Source organism: Lepus europaeus, chromosome 22 (genome assembly GCF_033115175.1).
Source record: "Lepus europaeus isolate LE1 chromosome 22, mLepTim1.pri, whole genome shotgun sequence".
NCBI classification, from domain to species: Eukaryota; Metazoa; Chordata; class Mammalia; order Lagomorpha; family Leporidae; genus Lepus; species Lepus europaeus.
This window is the reverse complement of record NC_084848.1, coordinates 41,039,875-41,065,617: the sequence shown is the minus strand read 5'-3', so window position 1 is coordinate 41,065,617 and position 25,743 is coordinate 41,039,875. Positions and strand designations below refer to the sequence as shown.

At 48.5% G+C, this 25,743-nt stretch overlaps 1 protein-coding gene across 2 annotated transcripts in view; it reads left to right on the top strand.

The window, feature by feature from the left end:
- ESR2 (estrogen receptor 2) overlaps nucleotides 1–25,083 on the top strand; it is a 56,561-nt gene extending 31,478 nt beyond the window's left edge. The window contains exons 6-8 of one of the 2 annotated variants that reach the window (XM_062181325.1): nucleotides 5,473–5,606; nucleotides 22,904–23,084; nucleotides 24,903–25,083. In XM_062181325.1, coding sequence (XP_062037309.1) covers nucleotides 5,473–5,606; nucleotides 22,904–23,084; nucleotides 24,903–25,083 — 496 coding nt within the window. The remainder of the gene's footprint in view (nucleotides 1–5,472; nucleotides 5,607–22,903; nucleotides 23,085–24,902) is intronic. The other variant, XM_062181326.1, reaches the window with a different exon arrangement.
- Nucleotides 25,084–25,743: the final 660 nt, after the last annotated feature.

Genomic DNA, 25,743 nt, shown 5'->3' with positions numbered 1-25,743 from the left:
ACTGGCTCTGGACAGAGGAGCTTCCCCTAGGGTGCCTCCCTTGGGAGAAGGCTCTGAAGAAGGTTTTGTTGCTAAATGCTCTCAGGCTGGGTAACCCATTTGGCGATGAGCGGAGAATTCGCCTGGGGAGCGTTCCTTTATCGGGGGAAGGCTGGGACCGCCTGTAGAGTTATCAGGTATGGTCAGGACTTAATACTGCCACATGCTAGACTGCTTCCAAGGTGTCTTCTGACTGCTGAAGCCTGCTGCTTGTTTTCCTTAGGCCCCTCTTACACATCTAGGCTCATTCCTAACTTCCTACCTAACACATGAGTGGGAGTGCCCGCCCAGCTCCTGCGTTGTTATCCTGTTATCCCTTAAGGTGACCGGATTATCAGAAGCCCGCCACGTACAGCTCACTCATGGACAGCAGCGCCCTGCCTGCCTGTTGCTGTGTGGACAGCACGGACCAAGTGCACGTTCTTGTTGAAGGATGTGTTGGGTGTGGAGCAGAAGCTTTGTGAAGAGCTGCAGCAGAGGATGTGGCTCAAACAGGGGCACGGCCAGGAGGTGGATCACAGAGGGGTGTTCCGGAAGCCCAGAGCAGTGTGGGCCATCAGACCCTTTGGTAGCAAGCAAAACAACCACGTGATGGGCTTAAGTGTGCCAGCACCATCTTCAGCACCTAATGTGTGTTGACTCCTTCAGTCTTTACAATAGCCCATTGCCGGGGGCACCGTTATTTTCCCTGTCGGTATGTAAATGGCAGGTTACTGAGTAGCAAGTGGTGGAGCTGGACTTGAGGGAATCCTGGCCGTCGGTGACAGTGGTGCACTGACCCTCAGTGGCGTGGACAAATGGAAGGGGAAAGAAGAGACCAAAAGGCAAACTCACTTTCTACTTTATTCTTGTGTCTTAGAAAAGCCCTGTTCTGCCCCCCGGACTTCAGAAACTCACTGCTCCGACTGTGATCACAGGGTGCCATGGTCCAAGGCAGAGTGAAAAGCCCAGCACGCAGCTATTGCATCTGCTGGACTTCAAAAGTCTTTTGCACTAAAGTAAATGCATCTTTTGATTCCATTTTTCCTTGAGCTTTTGGAGGTATCCTCATATTAGGTCTACATTTTAGATAGGTCATATAAGAAAAATTATTTTTCTACAACTTATTTTAAATAAACTCATTAGTCTTCTTAAAAAAAATTGAGAGGGAGAGAAATAGAGCTCCCACTGTTGGGCCCCTCAGTAGTAGAGATGCCCACTTGCTCGAGAGGACGCCCAAAAATCCAGACTCCAAACCAGCTGATGCAAAAAGCATGAGGTATTTATTGTACGTTTGCACAAACGGGCCCCCCACCTCAGGCAGTGAGGAGCTCTGAGCGGCAGTTTTACACAGGTTATATAGGCAACGAATTAGCATATTCCTAACGCATGCATAGGATTGGTCAGTTCAGAGGGACCGTTAGCATATGGGAGAATGCTGGCGAAGAATGCTGGTGGAGAGTGCTGGTATAAAATGCAGAGGTGGCACGGGATTGGTTGGTTTGGAGGGACAATTAGCATACCGGAGAATGCTGAGGGAGAGTGCTAAGGTGTTACAGGATTGGCCGGTCGCAGTGACATCATAAGTGTGCGCCTAGAGACCCTCCGAAGGGAGGGGCAGCTCTGCTCTGGGGCGCGCCCAGAGGTTTCCTGGAGGGGAGGGGCAGTTCTGCTCTGGGGCATCTAACCTCTTAAGAAGCCCCTGATATTTGCCCAGGCCTAGTTTCCTGTCCCTCTCCCCCATAAGGGTCCTTCACCACCTGCTGGCTTACTCTCCAGATGTCTACAACACCTGTGGCAGGGAAGCTAGGAGCGAGGAGTTGGGTGGCAGGGATCCAATGGCTTGACCCATCACCCCTGCCTCCCAGGGTCTTCATTAACAGCAAGCTGGGGTCAGGAGCTTTGAATCCAGGCATTAAAAAATATTTTTATTTATTTGGAAGGCAGAGTTACAGAGAGTGAGAGAGAAGAGAGACAGGTCTTCCATCCACTGATTCTCTCCCCAAAGGACTGCAATGTCTGGAGCTGAGCTGATCCAAAGCCAGCAGCCAGGAGCCTCCCCTGGGTCTCTCACGTGGGTGCAGGGGCCCAGGGACCTGGGCCATCTTCCACTGCTTTCCCAGGGGTATTAACAGGGAGTTGGATCGGAAGTAGAGCAGCCAGGACTCGAACTGGTGTGCACATGGGCTGCTGGTGCTATAGACAGTGGCTTTACTTGCTACGCCACAGCACCGGCTCCCTGTTTTAGTATTTTAACATTGAAATAATTTGTTCTCTTTTACTTTAAATCCTTTAATCTTGTCCTCGGTTCTTATGCATACTTCAGCTTCCATAAAATTACAAAATATTTAGTTCATTAATTGGTTAAAGTCCTTCCTCACTTTGTTCAGTGTAACTCAGCTTGGAGTAGAACTTTATTAGGCTGTCGTTTATGAGGTGTTGTGCTTTATTTCTCATTTGTTTTTTAGAAATGTATTGGTTTATTCAGGCTATGACAGGAATAACAACACTGTCACCTTGCCACCCCTTGAAGGAGGCAGTTGGCCGTCCACCCACAGGAGCACAGCAGTTGGGCTAGTTCTTCAGAAAGATATACCTTTTCCAGGAGCTACGCACACCCGGTATCTAGTTTCCCCCATTTTTGAGATAGGAATTTGCAACTAAAATAGGATGCATTTTAGTGAGGAAATGGTACCAATTTTGGTATTTAGGGAGAGTTCTTATGCATGGGTGCGGTCCCACCTGTGACTTGAGTCTCACGGAAAGGGAAAGAGCCAAAGCACGAGTGTACTTCAAAAACCTCCTGGAAAATGTGATTAAAGGGCAACTTTATTCGAAAATGTTTGAAATCCATGCAAACAAGGAGTCTTCAAAAAGCTCTTGAAAAATGTGTATTATGAAAAATCATGCATAGACTTTGAAAATTTTTTGCAATAAAATAAACTTAACATTTAATTCCATGTGTTCACAAACATTTTGAATTACTCTGGTATTAAACCATCAATGCAGGAGTTGGTAGGTTTTTGGTTTTGTTCCTTGGAGACATTTTAAAACCTGCTTTTTTCAGTATCCTAGTTCTCAAGGCCAGTAGTTGCAATTTCTAGTAATTGTTCCCATCAAGAGTGACTTGTTGATGTGTCAGGAGGGACATTCACAAGACAGGAGGATTTCTTGTGCACCTGCTAAGTACAGGACCTGTGTCTTCCTTGGATGCCTGGATAGTTGTCTGGTAGAGCCCAAAGCTGGGAGATAGGAAGACAGGGTAAGAGGGCTGGGAATTTGCTGTAGGTTTTGATGTTCTTTGCCCAGGGTTGATTTGATTTTCCATAATACCCTTTACCTGTGAGTACATGTAGGGGGCACTGCTGTTTTGTCTTGTAACCTGTGCACTTTTAGAATGCTGCGACTGTTCGTGCAGGTTACCAGGCTCATTTGACAACATAAGCAGTTGCCATAGCTGTAGTTCTGCACAGTTAAGCTTGCAGGGGGTGAGGTCACGGTTGAGCTGCTGTCCTGAAGTAGCACATGACCGGAAAGGCTTCCGGAGTGGTGATACCCAGTGGTGGGGCTCTTCCCCTGGACGGGGGTGGGGGGTGGGGGTGGGGAGAGTGACCGGCAAAAGCCCTGGACTGGAATCCTGGACTCCCTGCAGGGGCTGCTACAAGGACTGGAAATGAAAGCTGCAGAAACCCACAGCCTTTTCTGTTTGCTGCTAGCTTTCAGAAGTGAGGGTTTTGTGGCAAAAGCATCTAACTGCTTGTCAAGGACTTCTGATAACTCCAGGACTGGGGATAATAGAAGTGTTTTGGGGAGCAGTAGAGTGAAATAATCTGTCTCTGGATAGAATGAGTAGAAGCTGATACTCTTACGTAAATAAAAGTAACTTTCTTCAAAAGTCTACTTAAAATTCATTTCTATAAAATGCTCAGAAGAATTTTTATTATCTGATTGAAAGTTTCTCTAAAACTTTTGCTAAAAATAATCTTTAGCAAATCAGCAATTTCTGTGTCTCTGTGTCATCTTTCTTGATTCTTGTCCATCTTTTCTCTGTGTGTCATGTTCATTTTTGTTGTGTTACATGTCTCTTAATCACAATTTCAGATCTTAAATGTCCACCAGAGAGTAAGAGGTAGGCTCTAGATGTGAAGACTGATTTCCACAGCACCCAGGTTTCCTTGTTAACACTTTCTGGTGGGAACATGGGAAGTTTCATTTTACTAACATGAGGGTACTTCAGAAAGTTCATGGGAAATGGAATTAAAATACAACTTTGTGAGCCGGAACCATGGTGGAGCAGGTTAAGCCACCACTTGTAACAGTGCCGGCATCCCATATGGGCGACTGGTTCTAGTCCTGGCTGCTCCACTTCTGATCCAGCTCCTTGCTAATGTGCCTAGGAGAGCAGCAGAAGATGGCCCAGGCTCTGGGGCCCCTGCACCCACATGGGAGACCCGGAAGCTCCTGGCTTCAGCCTGGCCCGGCCCCAGTTGTTATGGCCATTGGAGAGTAGACCAGCAGATGAAAGATATTCATTCTCTCTCTGCCTCATCTCTGTGACTCAAATAAATCTTTTTTGAAAAAAAGGATAACTTTGCTACAGAAAATTTTGAAATCCATGTATAGCTTTCCCATAATATGCACTTCGCATGAACTTTTTGAAGACTCCTCATAAGCATGGATTTTAAATTTTTTTGCATCAAAACAAAGTCATCTTTTAATCTAATTTTCCACAAATTTTTTGATGTGCTGTCATATGTGATGTATCTAGGGCTCATTGACTGAAATGGTTTTGACTAAAAATAACCAACAGGAATGGTGTTGCTTTATTGAAAACGTTTGGTGAACAAGTAGAAGAAAATACAGTTCCAAAGCACACTTTTGCCTAAATATTTACTCAAAATTTTATTCAAGGATTTATAGGAAATATTTTGTCTCCTTTATATGAAGATAATTTTAGTAATTTTTTAAAAAGATTTATTCATTTATTTGGAAGGCAGAGTTACAGAGAGGCAGAGGTAGAGAGGGAGAGAGAGAAAGGTCTTCCATCCGCTGGTTCACTCCTCAAATGGCTACAATGATCAGAGCTGTGCCGATCCGAAGCCAGGGGCCAGGAGCTTCTTCTGGGTCGCTCACGTGGGTGCAGGGACCCAGGGACTTGGGCCATCTTCTATTGCTTTCCCAGGCCATAGTAGAGAGCTGGATCAGAAGTATAGCCGGGTCTCAAACCAGTGCCCTTATGAGATGCCGGCACTGCAGTTGGCGGCTTTAGCTGCTATGCCATAGCTCTTGTCTCAATTTTAATAATTGCATATCAGTAAGTGTAGTTTTATGGACACCTTATTACAGCCAAAGGATGTACAAGATGAAATTTGAGATGAAAAAGAAAATACTCCTTATTACTTCTGATGGTTGCCCGGAGCTGTGTTCCTTAAATTCCCAACTGAACTTTTGTAGGGATGAGGGGAAATGCGTAGAAGGAATTCTGGAAATCTTTGACATGCTCTTGGCGACAACTTCGAGGTTCCGTGAGCTAAAGCTGCAACACAAGGAGTACCTCTGCGTGAAGGCCATGGTCCTGCTCAACTCCAGTAAGTAGCCAAGTGGCTGGGCCATGCTCTGGGGGAGAATCTGTGTGATGCTAAAGAGAGTACTGAACTTGTATTTTTGCTAGAAAGGGAATGCTGGCTTCCTTTTTGCATTCTGTTTAAAAATCAGATTTAAACTGCAGTTAACTTTTGGCAACATACATATAAATCATTGAGTGAACTACTGGCAGTCAGTTTAAAAAGTGGTTCAAGCCGGCGCCGTGGCTGAACAGGCTAATCCTCTGCCTTACGGCGCCAGCACACCAGGTTCTAGTCCCGGTTGGGGTGCCGGATTCTGTCCTGGTTGCTCCTCTTCCAGGCCAGCTCTCTGCTGTGGCCAGGGAGTGCAGTGGAGGATGGCCCAAGTGCTTGGGCCCTGCACCCCATGGGAGACCAGGAGAAGCACCTGACTCCTGCCTTGGGATCACGCGGCGGCCATCGGAGGGTGAACCAACGGCAAAGGAAGACCTTTCTCTCTCTCACTGTCCACTCTGCCTGTCAAAAAAAAAAAAAAAAAAGTGGTTCAAGCCATTTGCCAGAAAACCAAAAAACTGACTTTCCAATGTTTACCTTTGAGGCTGTTGTCCATGCTCATTCCGACATTTTCCATGGTGAAAGCATTTGTGTTTAATATTTTGGGATCTCCTTTTTACAGGCTCGCTTCTTCATTTATTTGTTCAGAAAAGGCATTTGACACAGTGTCCTACCCTCAGGTACTGCATGGTGTGTGCTGGGGGAGGGGGAGAAGACAGATCATTAAAAAAGATCTCAGTGCTGGAATCAGGTGTGTACAGAATACTCTGAGAAAACAGGAGTGTTGAGGTTCATTTGTTCTGAGAGGATTCGTTCTGAGAGGAGGAGCGTAGTGGGGGCAAGAGGCGCGGAGTCACCACACAGACCCCGGGAGTTGGATGAAAGCAGGCCTGAGGCAAGCCTGCAGACTCATTTATTTCAGTTGCTACAGCTGCTTATATAGCCAAGGCAGCCAATCCGGTCAAGGGGTGCTCTATGCCCTAACCAATCACAGCCTGTTGCCAGGCAGGCTCCAAAGCCATCCAATCACAGCCTGTTGCCAGTCAGGCTCTGTTTGCCAGGAAGTTTCTGAAACCATCCAATCACAGCCTATTGCCAGGCAGTTTCTGAAACCATCCAATCACAGCCTGTTGTCAGTCAGGCTCTGTTGTCATGTGGTTTCCAAAGCCATCCAATCATGGCCTGTTGCCAGGCAGTTTCTGTTGTCAGTGGCCATCTTGCCATGACCTTTTCACCTCAGCGGCCATCTTGGCATGACCTTTTCACCTTTGCATTCCACCACATTTCCCCCTTTTCATTTATTTTTGAGCAGCGGGAGGCATGATTCTTGGCCATACGATTGTTGACCCCGTTTCCATGTGGTCTCCATACGCGGCTGTGCCTGTCTTAGGTTGTCCCCCGGGGGATCTTACCCGTCATTGACTAACCAGCGCTCAAATCAAGAGACCACAGGATTGCTTGCTCAGATAGGGGTAGGAATGAGGAATAATGGTTATCAGGAATGGCATGACTGCACACAGGCTGTGGGCCATTTGAGTGGCTGACCAGAGCTAGTGGGGTATAAAACAGTAATGGATGTGGCTATGGGCAGATTCTCAGGATAGAAGGCAGGTGCGTCTGTTAACATGGTGGACTCAGTCTTGTTTATCTGGTTCTGGTTGGCTGTCAGTTGCAGGCTTGATGTTATTTCAGTTGGTACAACAGCTTATATAGTCAAGACAGCCATTCCGGTCAAGGGGTGGTTTAGGCCCTAAGCAATCACAACCTGTTGCCAGACAGGCTCTGAAGCCATCCAGTCACAGCCTGTTGCCAGGCAGGCTCCGTTTGCCAAGTGGTTTCCAAAGCCATCCAATCACGGCCTGATGCCAGGCAGTTTCTGTTGTCAGTGGCCATCTTGGCATGACCTTTTCACCTTCTCATTCCACCACACAGCAGTATGACAAAGGCTGGAGTGACTGCACAAGGGAGTGATGTGTGTTCAGGGAAGAGCGGAGGTGCTGGGAGAGGTTCAGAACACAGCACTGCAGATCATAAATGGCTGCTTTGTGCACTGGGCAGCCTTGGAAGAGGGTCAGATGGGACTGTGGTGCCCAGGTGTGCATTAAAGAAGGGTCACATGGAGGACTGACTGGAGAGGGGAGAGACCGAGGCTGGGGGCCTGTTGGACACAGCAGCAGCCTGCACTGGGAGGAAGAGTGTGCACCTGAGGGAAATGGAGTTGATGACAAAGGTATTTAGGATTCTGGTTTCTCCTAGTAATACCTGGTTATTGTGAACATTCAAACAAATGAAAAGCATATAAGGAAGAACATTAAAATCACCAGGAATATTCCCTCCCCCAAATAACTACCATGATTTTGGTCACTGTTCTCAAATTTAATTTTATTTGAGAGGCAGAGATGGATGGACTGAGAGCTCCATCCACTGGTTTGCTCCCCATATGCCCACAACAGCCAGGGCTGAGTTGGATGAGGCTGAAGCCAGGAGCTAGGAACTCAGGCCAGGTCTCCCTGCCTCCCGTGGTCTGCATGAACAAGAAGCTGGAATGAGGAGCCAGAGCCAGGTATCACACCCAGGCACTCCAGTGTGAAATGTGGGTGTCTTCGATGTCTTAGCCACCAGGCCAAACGTAAATCACCCTTCCTCAGTAGTGCTGTGTCTCTCCCTACAGAGGAGCCTGAAAAGTTCGTGCAAAATTCAGATTATAAAAAAATGCGGTGAACTCCATGGTTTTTCTGCATCAAAATAAACTTAAAATTTAACCCCCTTTCCTTGAACTTTTGGAATTTCCGTCAAGTGTGTGTAGCTAGCTAGAGAGAGAAAACAGAACACCAAGTAACCCATTTTAGCAGCTGAAGAGTACACTTTAGACTTTTTCCTGTCCTCTAGTACTGATTTTTTTTTTTTTGGAAAAAAAAAAAAGACATTCAAATTTTATTTTCCAACAAACAGACAAGCATCAGCAGGTACAACTCCAGGGGGTGTCTCTGTAGATCTTACATTCACAAGGCGTCATTAGCTCAACAGTGAGCGCCACTGGCGTGTTCTCTGTAACATCTGCTTCACAGTGTAAACAGCTATCATCATTGTGTTCACTTACAATTCCAGAAGGAAAGGCACAACTTGGCAAAACGTTTTGGATCCTAAAGTCAGGTGCAATAACTAAGAGGAACTCTGGGTAACAGTCCTGATCACGTTTCAAAGAGGGTCTCCTCCCTCGAGACGAGAGGGTCTTCCTCTTTGCTCGCTAAACCAACGGGAGCAACGTCCTCAACACCAGCTCCATGTCACTACGTGGACAAGAGGGGTTTTAAAAAAGGAATCATGAAAGTCCAACTCCTCCCACCAACGTCAACTGTTCGGCTTAAAGACAGAACCTGGGAATACTTCAGTGGTCATAAAATAGGAAAATAGAGACTATGGCTACAAAAATAAAACATAAATGAGGTAGATAATGAAAGCTTTTTTTTTTATTAAAACTTTTATTTAATGAATATAAATTTCCAAAGTACAGCTTATGGGTTACAATGGCTTCCCCTTCCCAAAACTTCCCTCCCACCTACAACTCTCCCCTTTCCCACTCCCTCTCCCCTTCCAATCACATCATGATTCATTTTCAATTCTCTTTATATACTGAAGATCAGTTTAGTATATATTAAGTAAAGATTTCACCAGTTTGCCCCCCATATAGCAACACAAAGTGAAAAAAAATACTGCTGGAGTACTAGTTATAGCATTAAATAAGAGTGTACAGCACATTAAAGACAGAGATCCTACATAATATTTTTTTTAAAAAAATTAATTAATTTTCTATGCCATTTCCAATTTAGCACCAGGGTTTTTTTTTTTTTTTCATTTCCAATTATATTTATATACAGAAGATCGATTCAGTATATAATTAGTAAAGATCTCATCAGTTTGTACCCACACAGAAACACAAAGTGTAAAAATATTGTTTCAGTACTAGTTATAGCATCACTGCACATTAGACAACACATTAAGGACAGATCCCACTTGGGATGTAAGCACACAGTGACTCCTGTTGCTGACTTAACAATTTGAGATAAATGAAAGCTTTTACACCCAGGACTCGCCTGTTCCAACTTCATAGCCTTCATGCAATACTCAGGGGGAAAAAAATCTTCATAATTACTTGGCATAAGTAGCATCGAGGAAAACAAAATCAGTATGTGAGCCCGTGATAGGAAACACTTCCTTCTCTGAGTTTCTTAAGAATGAAACCCCAGGGACTTCTCAACCCACCCGGCACTGGGGAACTGCATGGAGTCGGCGGAGACCGCCCGCTCAGGCGCCCATCCCTTCTGGGGTTTGGGAGACACCTGGGCAGTGTTGGCATTACAAGGGAACTCCTGGGGCTCCACAGGAACTGTATTTAAATAAGCAGCAACATACACGCTGACTCCCTGAGGCCTAACATCTGTCCATTTAAGGACATCCTACGTAAGGTTCTAAGGCTGAAGGAATTTGGGAATTCTACAACCTTAGTTTCTTTGTTCATTTGTTTTAAGTTGCATTCAAAAAGCAAACCAAAAGATGGGGGTATACAGTGGGAGGGTCTGGAAACAGATGAGAGACCTTGTCCACCTGCCCACCTGCCCACATACAGGCGCCCCACCCCCACACCAGTTCTCTTCATGGTGGTTGGGTAAGCTCCAACCTGAAACCAGTCAGTCTTTGGAAATAGTCGCACTAGGTTGTACAAAAGGTTCTACATCTGTTTGGCGCAAGTAACAGAGCTACTTTGTAAGACCTGCTTCTTTCCAAAATTAAAAAACAATTTTGTCTATTTGTTTTGGTAAGGTTTTTTTTTTTTCGGACTTTTTCACTTTTTGCAAAGCAGCATGGCATCGCTGTGGATTGTAGGACTGCCTGAGGTTGTGGTCACATATCAGTAAGCAATATCAGTAAGCAAAAAAGAAAACGGGGAGGAGATGGAACAAATGCTAGGATTTCCCTGTCTGTACTTCCTCCAGGCCTGGAATTTCTGTCAAGTGTGTGCAGATAGCTAGAGAGAGAGAACGGAACACCAGGTAACCCATCTTAGCAGCTGAAGACTACACTTTAGACTTTTTCCTATCCTCTAGTAATGATTTAAAATAATGCCTCACCTCCATTACACACACAGACAAGCCTTTACTGTTCATTTAAAAAAGTTGGGATACTGTATATGATTACTCCTGTTTTTTTGTTTAAACTTTCCAAGTGCTCCGAATCCCTCCAGGTCAGCTGGGAGAGATCTAATTCAGTCTGTGAATTGAGAGCATTACAGTAAATGATTCCCTGACTTTACAAATTATTCATTTGAAAGGAAGAGTAAGGGGTGTGGAGAGAGAGCCATACACTAATTTATTCCCCAAGTGACTGCAAGAGCCAGAGCTGGCCAGCCCGAAGACAGGAGCCAGGAACTCCATTCTTGTTGCCCGCATGGTAGCGTGCACCCAAGCACGTGGGCTGTCTGCTGCTGCTGCTTCCCCAGGACATTAGCAGGGATCTGGATTGGAAACAGAGAAGCCTGACTTGATCTGGCACTCCCAAATAGGATGCTGGCCTGGCAAGTGGCAGCTTAACCTGGCACCACGGTGCCAGCCCCCCAGTCACTTCTCTGTGGGCCTTAATATTCTGTTCCTTTTTTAAAGCCATCATGAACATTACTGCAGTAAACACACGTGTTGTTTTGTGCACATTCTTAGTTTTCTGGTAGCGGCCTGCTCTTCAGTTCACTGTCTACCTGGGTTTTGCTCCAGCTGCTATACCAGGCATTGACAGCTTTGCTTGACCGTTCACTCTTTTGGGGCCTTAAGTTATTGATTTTCTTGTCTTTAATAAACATTATGTATATCCAGGCTTTTTGTTTTTAAAGATTTATTCATTTGAAAGAGTTAAAATGAGAGAGGGAGAGACAGAGAAAGAGAGAGCGAGAGAGAGCTTCCATCTGCTGATTCATTCCCTCAGTGTCCACAACGACCAGGATTCAGCCAGGCCGAAGCCAGGAGCCAGGAGCTTCTTCCAGGTCTCCCATGTGGGGGCAGGGGTCCAAGCACTTGGACCATCCTCCACTGCTGTCCCAGATGCATTAGATGGGGGCCAAATTGAAAGTGAAGCAGCCAGGACAGGAACCAGTGCCCTTATGGGTTGCTGGTGCTACACCACAGTGCCAGCCCCATACAGCCATGTTTTAATTTCCCCCAATGACTTACAGATTCTTTTATTTGGACCATGTATGGCATTATTTTTATTTATTTATTTTTGACAGGCAGAGTGGACAGTGAGAGAGAGAGACAGACAGAAAAGTCTTCCTTTGCCGTTGGTTCACCCCCCACAGTGGTGCTGCGGCCGGTGCACCGTGCAGATCCGAAGCCAGGAGCCAGGTGCCTCCTCCTGGTCTCCCATGCGGGTGCAGGGCCCAAGCACCTGGGCCATCCTCCACTGCACTCCCAGGCCACAGCAGAGAGCTAGCCTGGAAGAGGAGCAACTTGGACAGAATCTGGTGCCCCGACCGGGACTAGAACCCCGTGTGCGGGCGCCACAGGCGGAGGATTAGCCTATTGAGCCGTGCGCCAGCCAATATATGGCATTATTACCAAAGTTTATCTAACCTCAGAGCTCAGTGTTTGAAATAAGAGCATATTGTATCTGCTTTCTTGCAATCGGCCAAAGCAGCAGTTTCTGGAGCCAGTTTAATACAGGACCTGGAGACCTGGTTGTCTCCTGACCTGGGACCAGCTGACCTCTCTCTCCTGCCCTATACTTGCTTACTAACAATCCCACTCACAAGGGGACCTGAAAAAGCTCATGGAAAATGGAATTAAAAGACAACTTTACTTTTTTTTACTTTTCCAAATTTTCCAAATTTTGGAAATCTGTGCTTATGAGGGGCCTTCAAAAAACTCATGAAAATGTGTATTATGAAAACGTAATGTATAGATATTTAAACCTTTTGACCACAGTAAACTTAATCTTTTAATTCTGGTTTTCCACTAAGTTGAAAACATTTATTTACATATTTATTTGCGAAAAAGAGAAGGGATGTGAGAGAGCTCCCAGACTGCTGGTTTCCTCTCCAAAAGCTTGCAATGGCCAGGGATGGGGCGGGAGCCAAGAACTCAGAGATTCCCGAGTGAGTGGCAGGAACCCAACCACTTGTGCTCTGACTGCTGCCTCCCCGAGTCTGCGGGGCTGTGAAGAGCTGAGCTCGGTCGCTGGAGCTGGGCGTGGGACCCGAGCGTCTCCACTGCCGGACTAAATGCCCCCCTTCCACGAACTCTGTGAAGTGACCTCTAGGACACAGGCACAAGTTTTAGTGAAGGGGAGAGGGGAGTGGAGAACAGTGCTTTTCAAGCTGTCTGCGGTGAAGGGCCAAGGTTTTTGTCTTTGTTTGAACTTCCAAACTGTTAAAAAAGGTTACATTTGTGAAATAGAATAAAAATGAGTGACTGGAAAAATAAAGGTGTAACATATAAACCCTAGTTTGTTACATTATTATTTTATTGGTAGCAGTATTGCAGTCAAGTAATTTAAAATTATTCTATCAATTGTTATACAAGTTTCTAAATGCTTACACTTAATTTATTTCTTTTTTTAAAAAAACATTTATTTATTTGAGAAGCAGAGCTGCAGAGAGAGGGAGAGACAGAGAGAGTGTCATGTTCTATCCACTGGTTCACTCCACAATTGGCCAGAGCTGGGTCAATCTGAAGCCAGGAGCCAGGAGCTTCTTCTAGGTCTCCCACATTACACTCAATTTCTTTCTTCTTTTTTTTTTTAAAGATCTTTTTTATTGTATTAATTTTATTTATTTGAAAGAGTTACAGAGAGAAGTAGAGCAGAGAGAGAGAGGTCTTCCATCCGCTGGTTCACTCCCCAAATGGCCACAACAGCTGGAGCTGATCCAAAGCCAAGAGCCAAGAGCTTCTTCCAGTCTCCATAAGGGTGCAGGGGCCCAAGTACTTGGGCCATCCATCTTCTACTGCTTTCCTAGGCCATCAGCAGGTAGCTGGATTGGAAGTGGAGCAGCCGAGACTTGAACGGGTGTCCTTATGGGATGCTGGCACTGCAGGCTGGGGCTTCAGTGCCACACCACAGCTCTGGCCCCTATGCTCAATTTCTACTCATCTCTTCATGGCTGGAAACAGCCAATGCTTTGAGTAGAGGGCTGGGTGGAAGGTGGGGTATGGCGTGGAAGGACTGGGGTGCACAGTGGGGTTAGGCCTTGAAGAGGGGAGCTTGAGGTATTCCGGAAGGAGGAATCTGAAGATCACGAAAAGCTACAGAGATCCTAAGGGCAGCCTTTGAGTCTTTCTCCCAGCAGGGTCTCAGTCTGGCCTACCTGTTCACTAGGACGTTGCCCCTACACACACCCCACACCCCAGTCCACTTCTTACTACAAAACCGCAGGAGGGCCCAGCTTCCATCCACAGTGAAGTCGACGTCCATGGAGGCAGCGTTCAGCCAGGACTTCTGAACTTGGTCATGGAAGAAAGGCGCCTTTTTCTGCTCTTCCCGGCCTGCCTGCAGACCAGCTGCGGCACACACTGCCGTTCCCTTTGTAAAGGAGCACTTGCTAGGAGAGCACATTCCTACCTGGGCAGCAGTGGGGCCCAGCTGCTGGGTGATGGGGCTTCTCCTTCCTGGACAGCCAAGTGCTCCCTGGAGAGCAGTTTGCTTGTTGTCACAGCGCTTTGCACAGTAAAGCCTTCTGTTTGGCCAGGCCTCCCGAGAGTCACCTCAGCTTCCAAGACATGAGATTGTGTTGTCAGAGTTCGCCGCGGCGTCTGTGAGTATGAGAAGGACACACAGGGCGGTGGCTCTTACAGCCCTGACAGCTGTCGCGTGGTGCGGATTACAGATGCAGGGAGGCACGTGAGGGTAACCACCTGTGGCGGCTAGTGGGCGAAACTTAGCCACGATGCATCTGAATTCAAGAAATCTTCTTTTAGGAAAGTTCCTCTCCTTGGTAGTCACAGCACTTGTCAAAATGAATGTGTTCTGGCCGGTGCCATGGCTCAACAGGCTAATCCTCCGCCTTGCGGCGCCGGCACACCGGGTTCTAGTCCTGGTCGGGGTGCCAGATTCTGTCCCAGTTGCCCCTCTTCCAGGCCAGCTCTCTGCTGTGGCCTGAGAGTTCAGTGGAGGATGGCCCAAGTGCTTGGGCCCTGCACCTGCATGGGAGACCAGGAGAAGCACCTGGCTCCTGGCTTCGCATCAGGGCGGTGCGCCGGCCACAGCGCGCCGGCCACAGCAGCCATTGTAGGGTGAACCATTGGCAAAGGAAGACCTTTCTCTCTGTCTCTCTCTCTCTCACTGTCCACTCTGCCTGTCAAAAAAAAAAAAAAAAAAAAAAAGAATGTGTTCTATTCAGTGTTGCTGTGAGGAAAATGGGATTCTGTTTCTATCAAATTCTCTGCTGTCAGGAGTGACAAGTCTTGTCTCTGCTAGATTTTAAGGATTTGCAGGTATAGATTTTTGTCTTCTGGATTATTTTCAGCATTTAAATTTAAAGCAAAACAATAAAAAACAGAGACAGAATCTACATCCCTACCTTAAATTAAACAGCAACAGAAAACCCTGACCATATTAAAAACATTGGTTTTTGGGCAACAGGCCACACATACATAGTGTTCATAATATATATTTTCTAGGAACATTTTGAAGGTCTCTCATGTATGATTTCAAAGATTATTGGCATCAACATGAACTCAGCTTTTAGTTGCATTTTTGGTACAGACATGCGAGAGGGGTTTCCTGGGGGGACTGGCTCATGGTAACATGGAGTCTGAGGAGCCCCATGGTGTGCCATCGCGAGGTAGAGAATCCGGGAAGCAGGTAGCATGGCTCAGCCTAAATTCAAACACCTGAGATCCCGGGTGACTGCCGGGGAAGTCCTAGAGTCCAGAGTTCAGAGAGCCTGCCGTTCTGATGCTGACGGGCAGGAGGAGATGGGTGGCCCGGCTCCAGGACAGAGAACGGAGGGAAAAGCAGCAAATTCTCCTTTCCTTTTTTGTTCCATCTGAGTCCTACGACGATTGGATGGTACGTGCACCTGTTGAGTACGTGTGGATCTTTATCCTCAGTCCACTGCTTCAAATGTCAGTCCCTTCCAGAAGCACCTTCACAGGCATGCCTTGAGATGATGTTCCACCGCTTCCCTGGGTGACCTTAACCTGGTCAAGTCAACACCTAAGATCATCATCACAAGGGTAACCCTAATGGGGGCTGCTGGTCTTTCTGTGAGTTTGGGGCAGCCGAGGCGGCTAGGGTTCACAGGGGACATTACTGGAGAGGAAAAGGCTCCTCATGGATAGAGCTTTTGAACTTTATCTTCAAGTCTGCGGCTGGATTCTATTCTGCTAATATGTATAAGAATAACTGAGGCCAGCTGGCGCTGCGGCTCACTAGGCTAATCCTCTGCCTGTGGCGCCGGCACCCCGGGTTCTAGTCCCAGTCAGGGCGCCAGATTCTGTCCCAGTTGCTCCTCTTCTAGTCCAGCTCTCTGCTGTGGTCCGGGAGTGCAGTGGAGGATGGCCCAGGTCCTTGGGCCCTGCACCCGCATGGGAGACCAGGAGGAGGTACCTGGCTCCTGGCTTCGGATTGGCATAGTGCGCCAGCAGTAGCGGCCACTTGGAGGGTGAACCAATGGAAGGAAGACCTCTCTCTCTCTCTCTCTCTCTCACTGTCTAACTCTGCCTGTCAAATAATAATAATAATAATAATAATAATAATAACTGAGGCCAGAGAAAGAAGGGGTGAGCAGACAAATCCCTACAGGTTACACATGGCCAGGAACAGCTCATGGTCTCGCCAGCCAGCGGGGGAGACCTCACAGTGTACTGGCTGATGGGTGTAGTCCTTGGAAGGTGACTGCCTCAGCGGCAGGGTAAAATTAGCCCTAGACTCAAGGCCATTGTCATCCTGCCAAAATACTTACAAGCAAGCCTAAAGGATTGAACTGTGGCTAAGCAGTTTAACTGCATTCCACCATAAAGCTCAAGAATACTTAAAGAGATGCAAGACAGCTCAGTGGTAACTGAACAGAAGTTAGCAAACGTGCACAGCAGTGAGGAGGAGAAAAGCTACTCAGCTGAGGGAACTGGCATGTGTACCGCCCTCCACCAAACAGCAGCAGAACACGCATTCTGGCTGAGTGCTCATGGGACATTTACCTAGATAGACCATATTCTGAGCCATAAAGCAAGGCTCAATGAATTTAAAAAGATTTAAGTCATACACGGTACTTTCTTTGACACAGTGAAGTTAAATTGGAAATCCATAGTAGAAAGATTGTGGAAATTTCCAAATATTTGGAAATGAAGTAACATGCTTCTGATAATTCATGGATCACAGAAACAATTCAAAAGTACAGTTAAAAAGTAATTAACTGAAAATCAAAACAAAACAGTAAAATGTGTGGGATGCAGCAAAAGCAGTAGTTTGAAGGAAATGTGCACCACCCACGGCCCATATTAGAAAAGGAGCAGGGTCTCAATGCCCTCAATTCCAGACATAATCAATTAGGAAGAGAAGAGAAAATGAAAACCTCGACAAGCAGAAAAAAGTTAATAATGATTGGAGTAGAAGAAAATGAAAATAGATGAAACCAATGAAGCCAATAGCAGATTCTCTGAGCTCCGAAAGCTGGTAAGCATCTAGCCAATGTGATCAAGACAAAGGAGGGCAGGAGTGAGAAAGGTGGTTATCTTCTACAGATAGTAAAGTCATCGATGATGTTATGGGGGCTGGTGTTGTGGTGCAGCGGGTTAAATCACTGTCTGTGATGCCAGCATCCCACGTGGGGGCTGGGTCAAGTCCAGCTTCTCCACTTCCAATCCAGTTCTCTGCTAACGGCCTGGGAAAGCCGTGGAAGATGGCCTGAGTGCTTGGGTCCCTGCCACCCACGTGGGAGACCCAGATAAGAGTTCCAGGCTCCTGGCTTTGTGCTTGGCCCAGCACTGGCTGTTGCAATCATCTGGGAAGTGAATCATCTCTTCCTCTCTCTAACGCTGATTTTCAAATTAAGTAAATATTTTTTTAAAAGAAGAATATTATGAACAACTGTATGGCCATATATTTGAGTACTTCGATGAAATAGATAAATTCCTTGAAAGATATAAATTACTGAAATGAAGTCAAGAAATTTTTTAAAACTTTGAATATCCATATCTATTAAAGGAATTTAATTTGTAGCTGAAAACTTTCCCACAAAGAAAACTTTGTGCACAGGTAGCTTTTCTGGGAGAATTCAATTTAAAGAATGAATAATGCCAAGTTTACATGCACTCTTGCAGAAAATGGAAGAGCAGGGAATACTTTCTAGCTGATTCTGAGGCCAGCATAGTGCAAGAAGCAAGCAGACCAATTTTGCTCATGCACACGTGTGCAAAAATTACCTAAAAATGTTTACAAATACAATCTGGTAATATTTTAAAAAGTTGGTGTATCACGAATGAGGTATGTTTTCTTGGGAATACAGGGTTTCTTTCACATTGAAAATCAACAAAGTTCACCATCAGTAGAATAATAATAAAAACTACCATGTGATTATTTCAGCAGATGCAGAGAAACCAATTGTTTAAAAGATTGATTTATGTATCTGAAAAGCAGAGTTACAGAGGCAGAGGGAGAAGAGAGATCGATTGATCTTCCATCCACTGGTTTACTCCCCAAATGGCCACAACTGTTGCAGGCTGTGCTGATCCAGAGCCAGGAGCCAGGAGCCTCCTCTGGGTCTCCCATGTGAGTACAGAGGCCCAAGGACTTGAGCCATCTTCTGCTGCTTTCCCAGGCCATAGCAAAGGGCTGGATGGGAAGTGGAGCAGCCAGGACTTGAACCGGCGCCCATATGGGATGCCAGCACTGCAAGTGGCGGCTTTACCCACTGTGCCACAGCACTAGGCCCCCAGAGAAACCATGTAACAAAATCCAGTATTTTTGGTCTAGAAAAGGGGGTGTACATTCGAAGGGTTGAGGTCTGACTCTTGCTGGGCCAGATTAGAAGCAGCACAGCCTCTGTGGGGAGAGGAGGGACAGGATAACACCGTTCCAACTTCTCTCCCGGCAAGTCCTCTTCCCTCATGCCTGAATTTGCCGTGTTATGCTCTGCTTTTGATGTGGCTCTTGAACTCAGAGACAATGGGAAATGTCGCATTTGAGAACCTGGTACCATGCTGAAGGGCTTTATAAATTCAAGGTGTTACGCCAGTGTTGTAATTACCCTGACTACATGCCCAGATTAAGAGTCAAGAGATCTTCTGGTCACCCAGGACCCTGGGACCAGAGTGAGATTTCCTTGCGTAGAAATAGAGAGGGTACTGAATCCAGAACAGAGAGTGGCATCATCCGGCATATCGTTACCCTTTGTCTAAAATATTTATATTAGGAACTGCTTATCTAAACAAGGATGAAGCCTTTCATTTTTTTTTTCTTAAAAAAATTTATTTGAAAGACGACCAGGAAAGGTAGAAAAAGAGGGCAGCCAGGAGCCTGGAACTCCATCTGAGTCTTCCATGCGGGTGCAGGGACCCAAGCGCTTGGGCCATCTTCCACTGCTTTGCCAGGAGCATCCACAGGGAGCTGGATGGGAAGTAGAACAGCCAGGACTCAAAACAGCACCCTGATGTGGGATGCTGGTGACACAAGCAGAGGCTTAACCAGCAGCACCACATCGTCAATCCCAAAACTTTTCATTCAGTGAGAGGACTACAACCGGCCAGCATTGTGGTGCAGCGGGTTAAGCCACCTCCTGCAGCACCGGCATTCCACGTGAGCACTGCAGTGCCACTTCCCACAGCTCCCTGCGAGCGCACCTGTGAAAGTAGCAGAAGACGGCCCACGCACTTGGTCCCTGCCACCCATGTGGGAGACCCAGATGGAGTTCTGGGCTCCTGGCTTCAGTTTGGCCCAGCCCCTAGCCATTGCAGCCACTGGGGAGTGAACTAGTGGCTGGAAGGTTTCTCTCTCTGTCTCTTCCTCTAATTCTGCCTTTCAAATAAATAAATCTTAAAAAGAAAGCAAACCAGGCAATCCAATTTAGACAAGCAGACAAACTTGGCATCTCCCTCACAAAAGCTGGTCAGTCTTCTGGGGTTTTTATTAGACATCTCAGACTTTCTGATTGGTTTGCTCCAGTCCAGTGAAGTTTATATTGTCCCCTTTCAAGCACCTAGGACAGGCACGTCTGTGATTTGTACGCACTGGGGTGCCATCAGATGGGCTGGGGAGAGAGCTGAGCAGCTGTTCCCTGGGGGACAAATGGGAGAGGAGAGAGTGACCTTGATTTGTTTTCCTTTTTTTTTTTTTAAAGATTTATTTATTTATTTGAAAGGCAAAATTACATAGAGAGAAAGAGGTTTTCCATCCACTGGTCCACTCTCCAAATGGCTGCAATGGCCATAGCTGAGCCGATCTGAAGCCAGGAGCTTCTCCCAGGTCTCCCACGTGGGTGCAGGGGTCCAAGGATGTGGGCCATCTTCTGCTTTCCCAGGCCATAGCAGAGAGCTGGATCAGAAGTGCAGCAGCTGGGGCCGGCGCCGTGGCTTAACAGGCTAATCCTCCACCTTGCGGCGCCGGCACACCGGGTTCTAGTCTCGGTTGGGGCACCGGATTCTATCCCGGTTTCCCCTCTTCCAGGCCAGCTCTCTGCTATGGCCCGAGAAGGCAGTGGAGGATGGCCCAGGTGCTTGGGCCCTGCACCCGCATGGGAGACCAGGAGAAGCACCTGGCTCCTGGCTTCGGATCAGCGAGATGCGCTGGCCGCAGCGGCCATTGGAGGGTGAACCAATGGCAAAAAGGAAGACCTTTCTCTCTGTCTCTCTCTCTCTCACTATCCACTCTGCCTGTCAAAAAAAAAAAAAAAAAAAAAAAGTGCAGCAGCTGGGACTAGAACTTGTGCCCATATGGGATGCCTGCACTGCAGGCGGTGGCTTTACCTGCTACGGCACAGCACCGGCCCCTTGTTTTCCTTTCTTTGGTATGTGTGGGCCAAGATTATGCCAAGATCTTGTCTTTTTATTTAGATTTCTTCAGTTTCATGAAAAGTAATTCAATTTTGTTTTATTTTACTCATTTATTTTATTCATTTGAAAGTCAGAGTTACACAGAGGAGAGGCAGAGAGAGCGAGAAGGAGGGAGGGAGGAGGAGAGGGAGAGGGAGTCTTCCATCCGATGGTTCACTCCCCAGTTGGCTGCAAAGGCCAGAGCTGCGCCCAATCTGAAGCCAGGAGCCAGGAGCTTCTTCTGGGTCTTCCACGCAGGTGCAGAGTCCCAAGGAGTTGGGCCATCTTCCACTGCTCTCTCAGACCATAGCAGAGAGCTGGGTCGGAAGTGCAGCAGCTGGGACTCAAACTGGTGCCCATATGGGATGCCGGCACTGTAGGCGTTAACTCACTGCTTTACAGCGCTGGCCCCATACAATGAGTCTTAAGTAATATTTTTACTTCTTGATGGATCAAGGAAGTTTTAACTATTATTTCTTTGTGTCCGATTGGGCAGGGCTTTTGGTCTTATGTCTTGCCACTGCTCAGGGCCAGCCATTTAACAACTGTTCTGTAGGTGGTAGGTGAGGACAGGTATATACATGCTGATTGAAGAGAGAGGTGGTGGAGTATTTTTAAATTTAATTAATTCATTAATTTGAAAGTCATTGACAGAGAGGCAGAGAGAGAGGGAGAGAGAGAGAGTTCGTCTACCTACTGGTTCACTCCCCAGATGGCTGTGAGGGCCAAGGCTGGGCCAATCTGCAGCCAGGAGCTCTTCCAGGTCTCCCACATGGGTGGCAGGGACCCAAGTAGTCGGAGCATCTGCTGCTGCTCTTCCCAGGCCATTAGCAGACAGCTGGATCGGTAGTGGAGCAGTAAGACTCAAACCAGTGCCCACGTGGGGTGCTGGCACTACAGGCAGCAGCATAACCCACGGTACCACCATGGTGGCCCCATTTTTTTTCTAGTAGTAGAAATCCAGAGAGCACATTACTGAGCAGAGAGCAGACCCAAAGGTAGTTTAGAGAAAGCACTATAACGGGTTATTGTAATAATATAATAATATCATATTATATTATATTATTATAATAGCTGGGGTTGGATTTAGAGAAAGCTTCAGATAATTTTCCCTGCATTTTTCATTCGTGACTCCCTGTGTGTAGAGTGCTGACGTGTACATTAACATGCAGATTTACCCTTTGAGTTATGATTACCTGAAAACGCAAAAATTTGAATGTATACAAATTCAGGCTAATCCTTCCAGTATGTAAGGATTTGCTGCATACTGGGCATTGTGGTTAGTGATGGGAATAAAATAGACAGGCAGAGCCTGTGTCCTCGGAGCACTTTTGGTCCAGTGCTGCTGCCAGGGAGAGGCGGCCGAGTGGCAGCTGAGGACAGTGGGGCCGTGTCCTTACGCTGTGGTGGTAGGGAGGTCGGGAAGCTGCTAGAAGGAAGTTCATGGTGAGGCTGGGATCGAAGGGAGGAATGGCGTATATTGATACGCAAGACGGGAAGGGAGTGTGGAGCCAGGACAGCGTTCCTAAGCAGGAAGGTGAGCCTGCGCAGCAGCGCCCCTGTCCAGGAAGCTGATAGAGGAGTTCAGCATCAGGTCGCATGGGCCGGAAGACGACAGGATCAGATCCTGGAGTCAGGGCTGGCAGGATGGGCTTGCGGTGCCCAAGCAGCTGTGGACCTGTAAGCTTTGCTCTATGAGGAGCTGAGGCTGGGGCACCGTCACAGGCCTGGAGATGGGTGTAGAGCCTGACCCCAACCCCGGGCTCTCCCTGCCTCAGCACGGTGCCGAGGACCCAGGCAGAGGCGGCAGGGCTGCGTGGGGCACATGGTGCACGTGAGGGCTGGGCAGGCGGGCTTTGCAGCAGCGGCCTGAGCTTACATGTGTTAAACTCCCCCGAGCTAAGGAGCCTCCTGCCCTGGTGATCATCCCCGTGCGTGCATTTGCTGCAGCTGAGAAACCCCACGTGCTGATTGGAGGTGCCTGGGTACATTCTCTGCTGTGGCAAGGGCACTGTTGGGCCTGGTGGGCTCTTTGAGAGGTCATTTAGTCTGCCGTGTGTGCAGCCAGGCTTCCCTTCTGCTTCCTTTCTGCCAGGGCTGGCTCTGGGAGGAGCCCCCGGGAGAGGGAAGCTGTGCCCCGTGTGGCTGGCAGAGCAGTGCCCGTCAGCGCGTCCTCCTGGAGAACGGAGGTGGCTTAGCGGCCGAGCCCAGGACTCGCTTTGCTCAGCGGTGACTTGGGGGCTGTGATTCTTTGTCCAGGTATGTGCCCTCTGGCTGCGGCCGCCCAGGAGGCCGAGAGCAGCCGGAAGCTGACTCACCTGCTGAACGCCGTGACCGACGCTTTGGTCTGGGTGATCGCCAAGAGCGGCATCTCGGCCCAGCAGCAGTCCGTCCGCCTGGCCAACCTCCTGATGCTCCTCTCCCACGTCAGGCATGCCAGGTACGGGCCCAGGGCCATCCCCTGGGACGAGGGGTGGGGCCTGCTTGGAGGAGGGGCGCAGGCTTGGGGGGATGGGTCAGGTAGAGTTGTCCCCTTTTCAGGGCAGTGAAACCCTTCAAAGGGGTGGGGTGGGTCATCAGTTCACACGCCTGTCACCAGGGAGCAGCACAGAGTGGGTGTTGGGTCCGCGTCCCATGCAGCCTTGCAGGCTCAGGTGTGTTTAGGTGCTGGGGCTCAGAGCGTGTTTCTGGAATCTCACAGTGGGCAGTTCTTCCTCTAAAATGAACCACAGCCCCGTGGCCTGCCCACACCAGCCACGGCTGAGGTACTGAGCTCGTTTCCACAAAGTGGCTAAGTCTGGTTTTCCCATGGTGCCTTGGGCCTGCCCTGGGGTTCTTCCTTTCTTCCTGTGGCATTGGGACTTTAAGGCTGAGCTGGAGAGAGGGCTGGCACGTCCCAGGGTGGGAAACATGAACATGGACACAGCAGGGACACTGGTGCTCGGTGCCCTTGGCTGGAGGAGGGTCACCTCGGGGATTCTCACAGAGGGAGGAAGTGTGGAGGTCTCTCCCCTGCAATCATTCGCAGCACAGAGCTGGCCGATCGTTAGCGTTTGCAGCTCCCATGGGAGGGTGCATTACAATGTAGGGAGGAAATGTGAATTATGAAAAAAAAATAGGCATGCATTTCAAACTTTTTAAAAAAATATTTATTTTAGTTATTTGAAAGACAGAGTTACAGAGAGAGGTAGAGACACAGAGAGAGATCTTCTATCTGCTGGTTCATTCCCCAGATGGCCGCAATGGCCGGAGCTGCGCCAATCTGAAGCCAGGAGCTTCTTCCAGGTCTCCCATGTGGGTGTAGGAGCCCAAGGACTTGGGCCATCTTCTACTGCTTTCCCAGGCCATAGCAGAGAGCTAGATCAGAAGTGGAGCAGCCGGGACTAGAACCGGCACTCATACGGGATACCAGCGCTTCAGGCCGGGGCTTTAATCTGTGCCACAGCACCGGCCCCTCAAACTTCTTTATACCAAAGTAAACTTACTTTCTATTCCATTTTTCCACGAACTCTTTGACCTACCCTTGTATTGGAGTTCACCTGCTTGCTAAAACTTACTCGTGCAGCAGTTCTGAGCAGGCTGACACGGGGATCCCCAGTGGAGGCCACACGGGCAGGGCCTCTGCCCTTTTGTTTGGGCACTCACGCTGTGAAACGTCCTTTACACGATCTATTTCGTGCTGTGTTTTCATATTTTTGTGGATGGCTTTTGTTGTCTGAAATGGCCCCCAGCCCCATGCTGAAGCACCGTCTGTGTTTCCTGGTGCATGGAAGCTGTGCTGTGCCTCCCGGAGAAACACACTTGAGAGAAGCTTTGTTCAGATTTGAGTTAGTGCCGTCAGCCGTGCGTTCACTGTTAATGTATCCGCATTATAGGCCACACAAGGTCTTTAAACAGGAACGCACGTAACAGAAGGTTATATGTTGCCTGGCTGAGGAAAATGTGACTAGAAAGCCCGCAGGAGCAGGGGTTCAGTACTCACTAATCCAGTGTTCAGTAAGGAGACGCCGTCATCCTGTGTTCCAGGAGCTGTATCCGGCCATGGTGGGTGGGCGGTGGGACACAGAGGTGGACAGGGCATTGTCTGGGGCATTGTCCTTGCCCTCGAGTGGTGGACACAGGAGCCTGGAACAGTGGGCTGGGGAAGTGGGAGGGGTCGGGCTGGGGTGGCCGGGCCCTGTGCCGCAGAGCTGGGGACATCGGCCCTCCCACGGCTGTTGCTCGGGGGCTGACGCCCAGTGCCCTTGTGTCCCCGCAGTAACAAGGGCATGGAACACCTGCTCAGCATGAAGTGCAGAAACGTGGTCCCGGTGTACGACCTGCTGCTGGAGATGCTGAACGCCCACACGCTGCGCGGGTACAGGCCCTCGGCCACGGGGCCCGGGCCCGGCCCGGCAGAGGACAGGAAGGACGCAGAGGGGCCCCAGAACCCGCAGTGACGCCGGCCTGGCAGAGCAGGCCCACAGAGGAGACGGGAGTGTGGGCTGCTTCCTTCCTGCCGTGCGGCCCCTCGTGTGGTCACGCCGTGAGCGGTCCTCTGCTGTCCTCGCCAGGGGCCAGGGCAAAAAGCCACAGTTTCCTTGTTATGCCCTTAGAGGCAGGTTCCATCTCGCATGGCCTCTGAGGGTCTCTGTACTGTCCCTTCCTTCCCATCTCCCTTCCAGTCCTTTGGAAAATGATTGGGAGCGAATGGGGACTCTGACCTGGAAGGGTGCACCTTGGACAGGGGAGTAGGATGTGATGCACTTGCAGGAAGTGGACCCATCCTCACTGTGCGACCTATGCTGCCCTTAGGCTCAGCCGCTGTGTCTTCTCGGCCATTTGGTCGTAGCACCAAAACCACAATGACACGTCCACTCTCACAGGCCTGGGGGACTGATGCCATGTTATCACCACTGCCCACCAAAGGCCAGAGGGACTGGCCAGGCTGGGCCGTGTGCTCCTTCCCCAAGGCCCTGCTGTGGTCTGCACGCAGGTGTGCCCCTCTTGATTTGCATTCGTATCTGCTAACTGTCTGGGCTGGGTGACTGTGTGTGGTCACTTTCGTGGTGGATTGAGGGAGGTGCAAGTCTCGTGCCTCAGGCTTGCCCTTCCTTAAA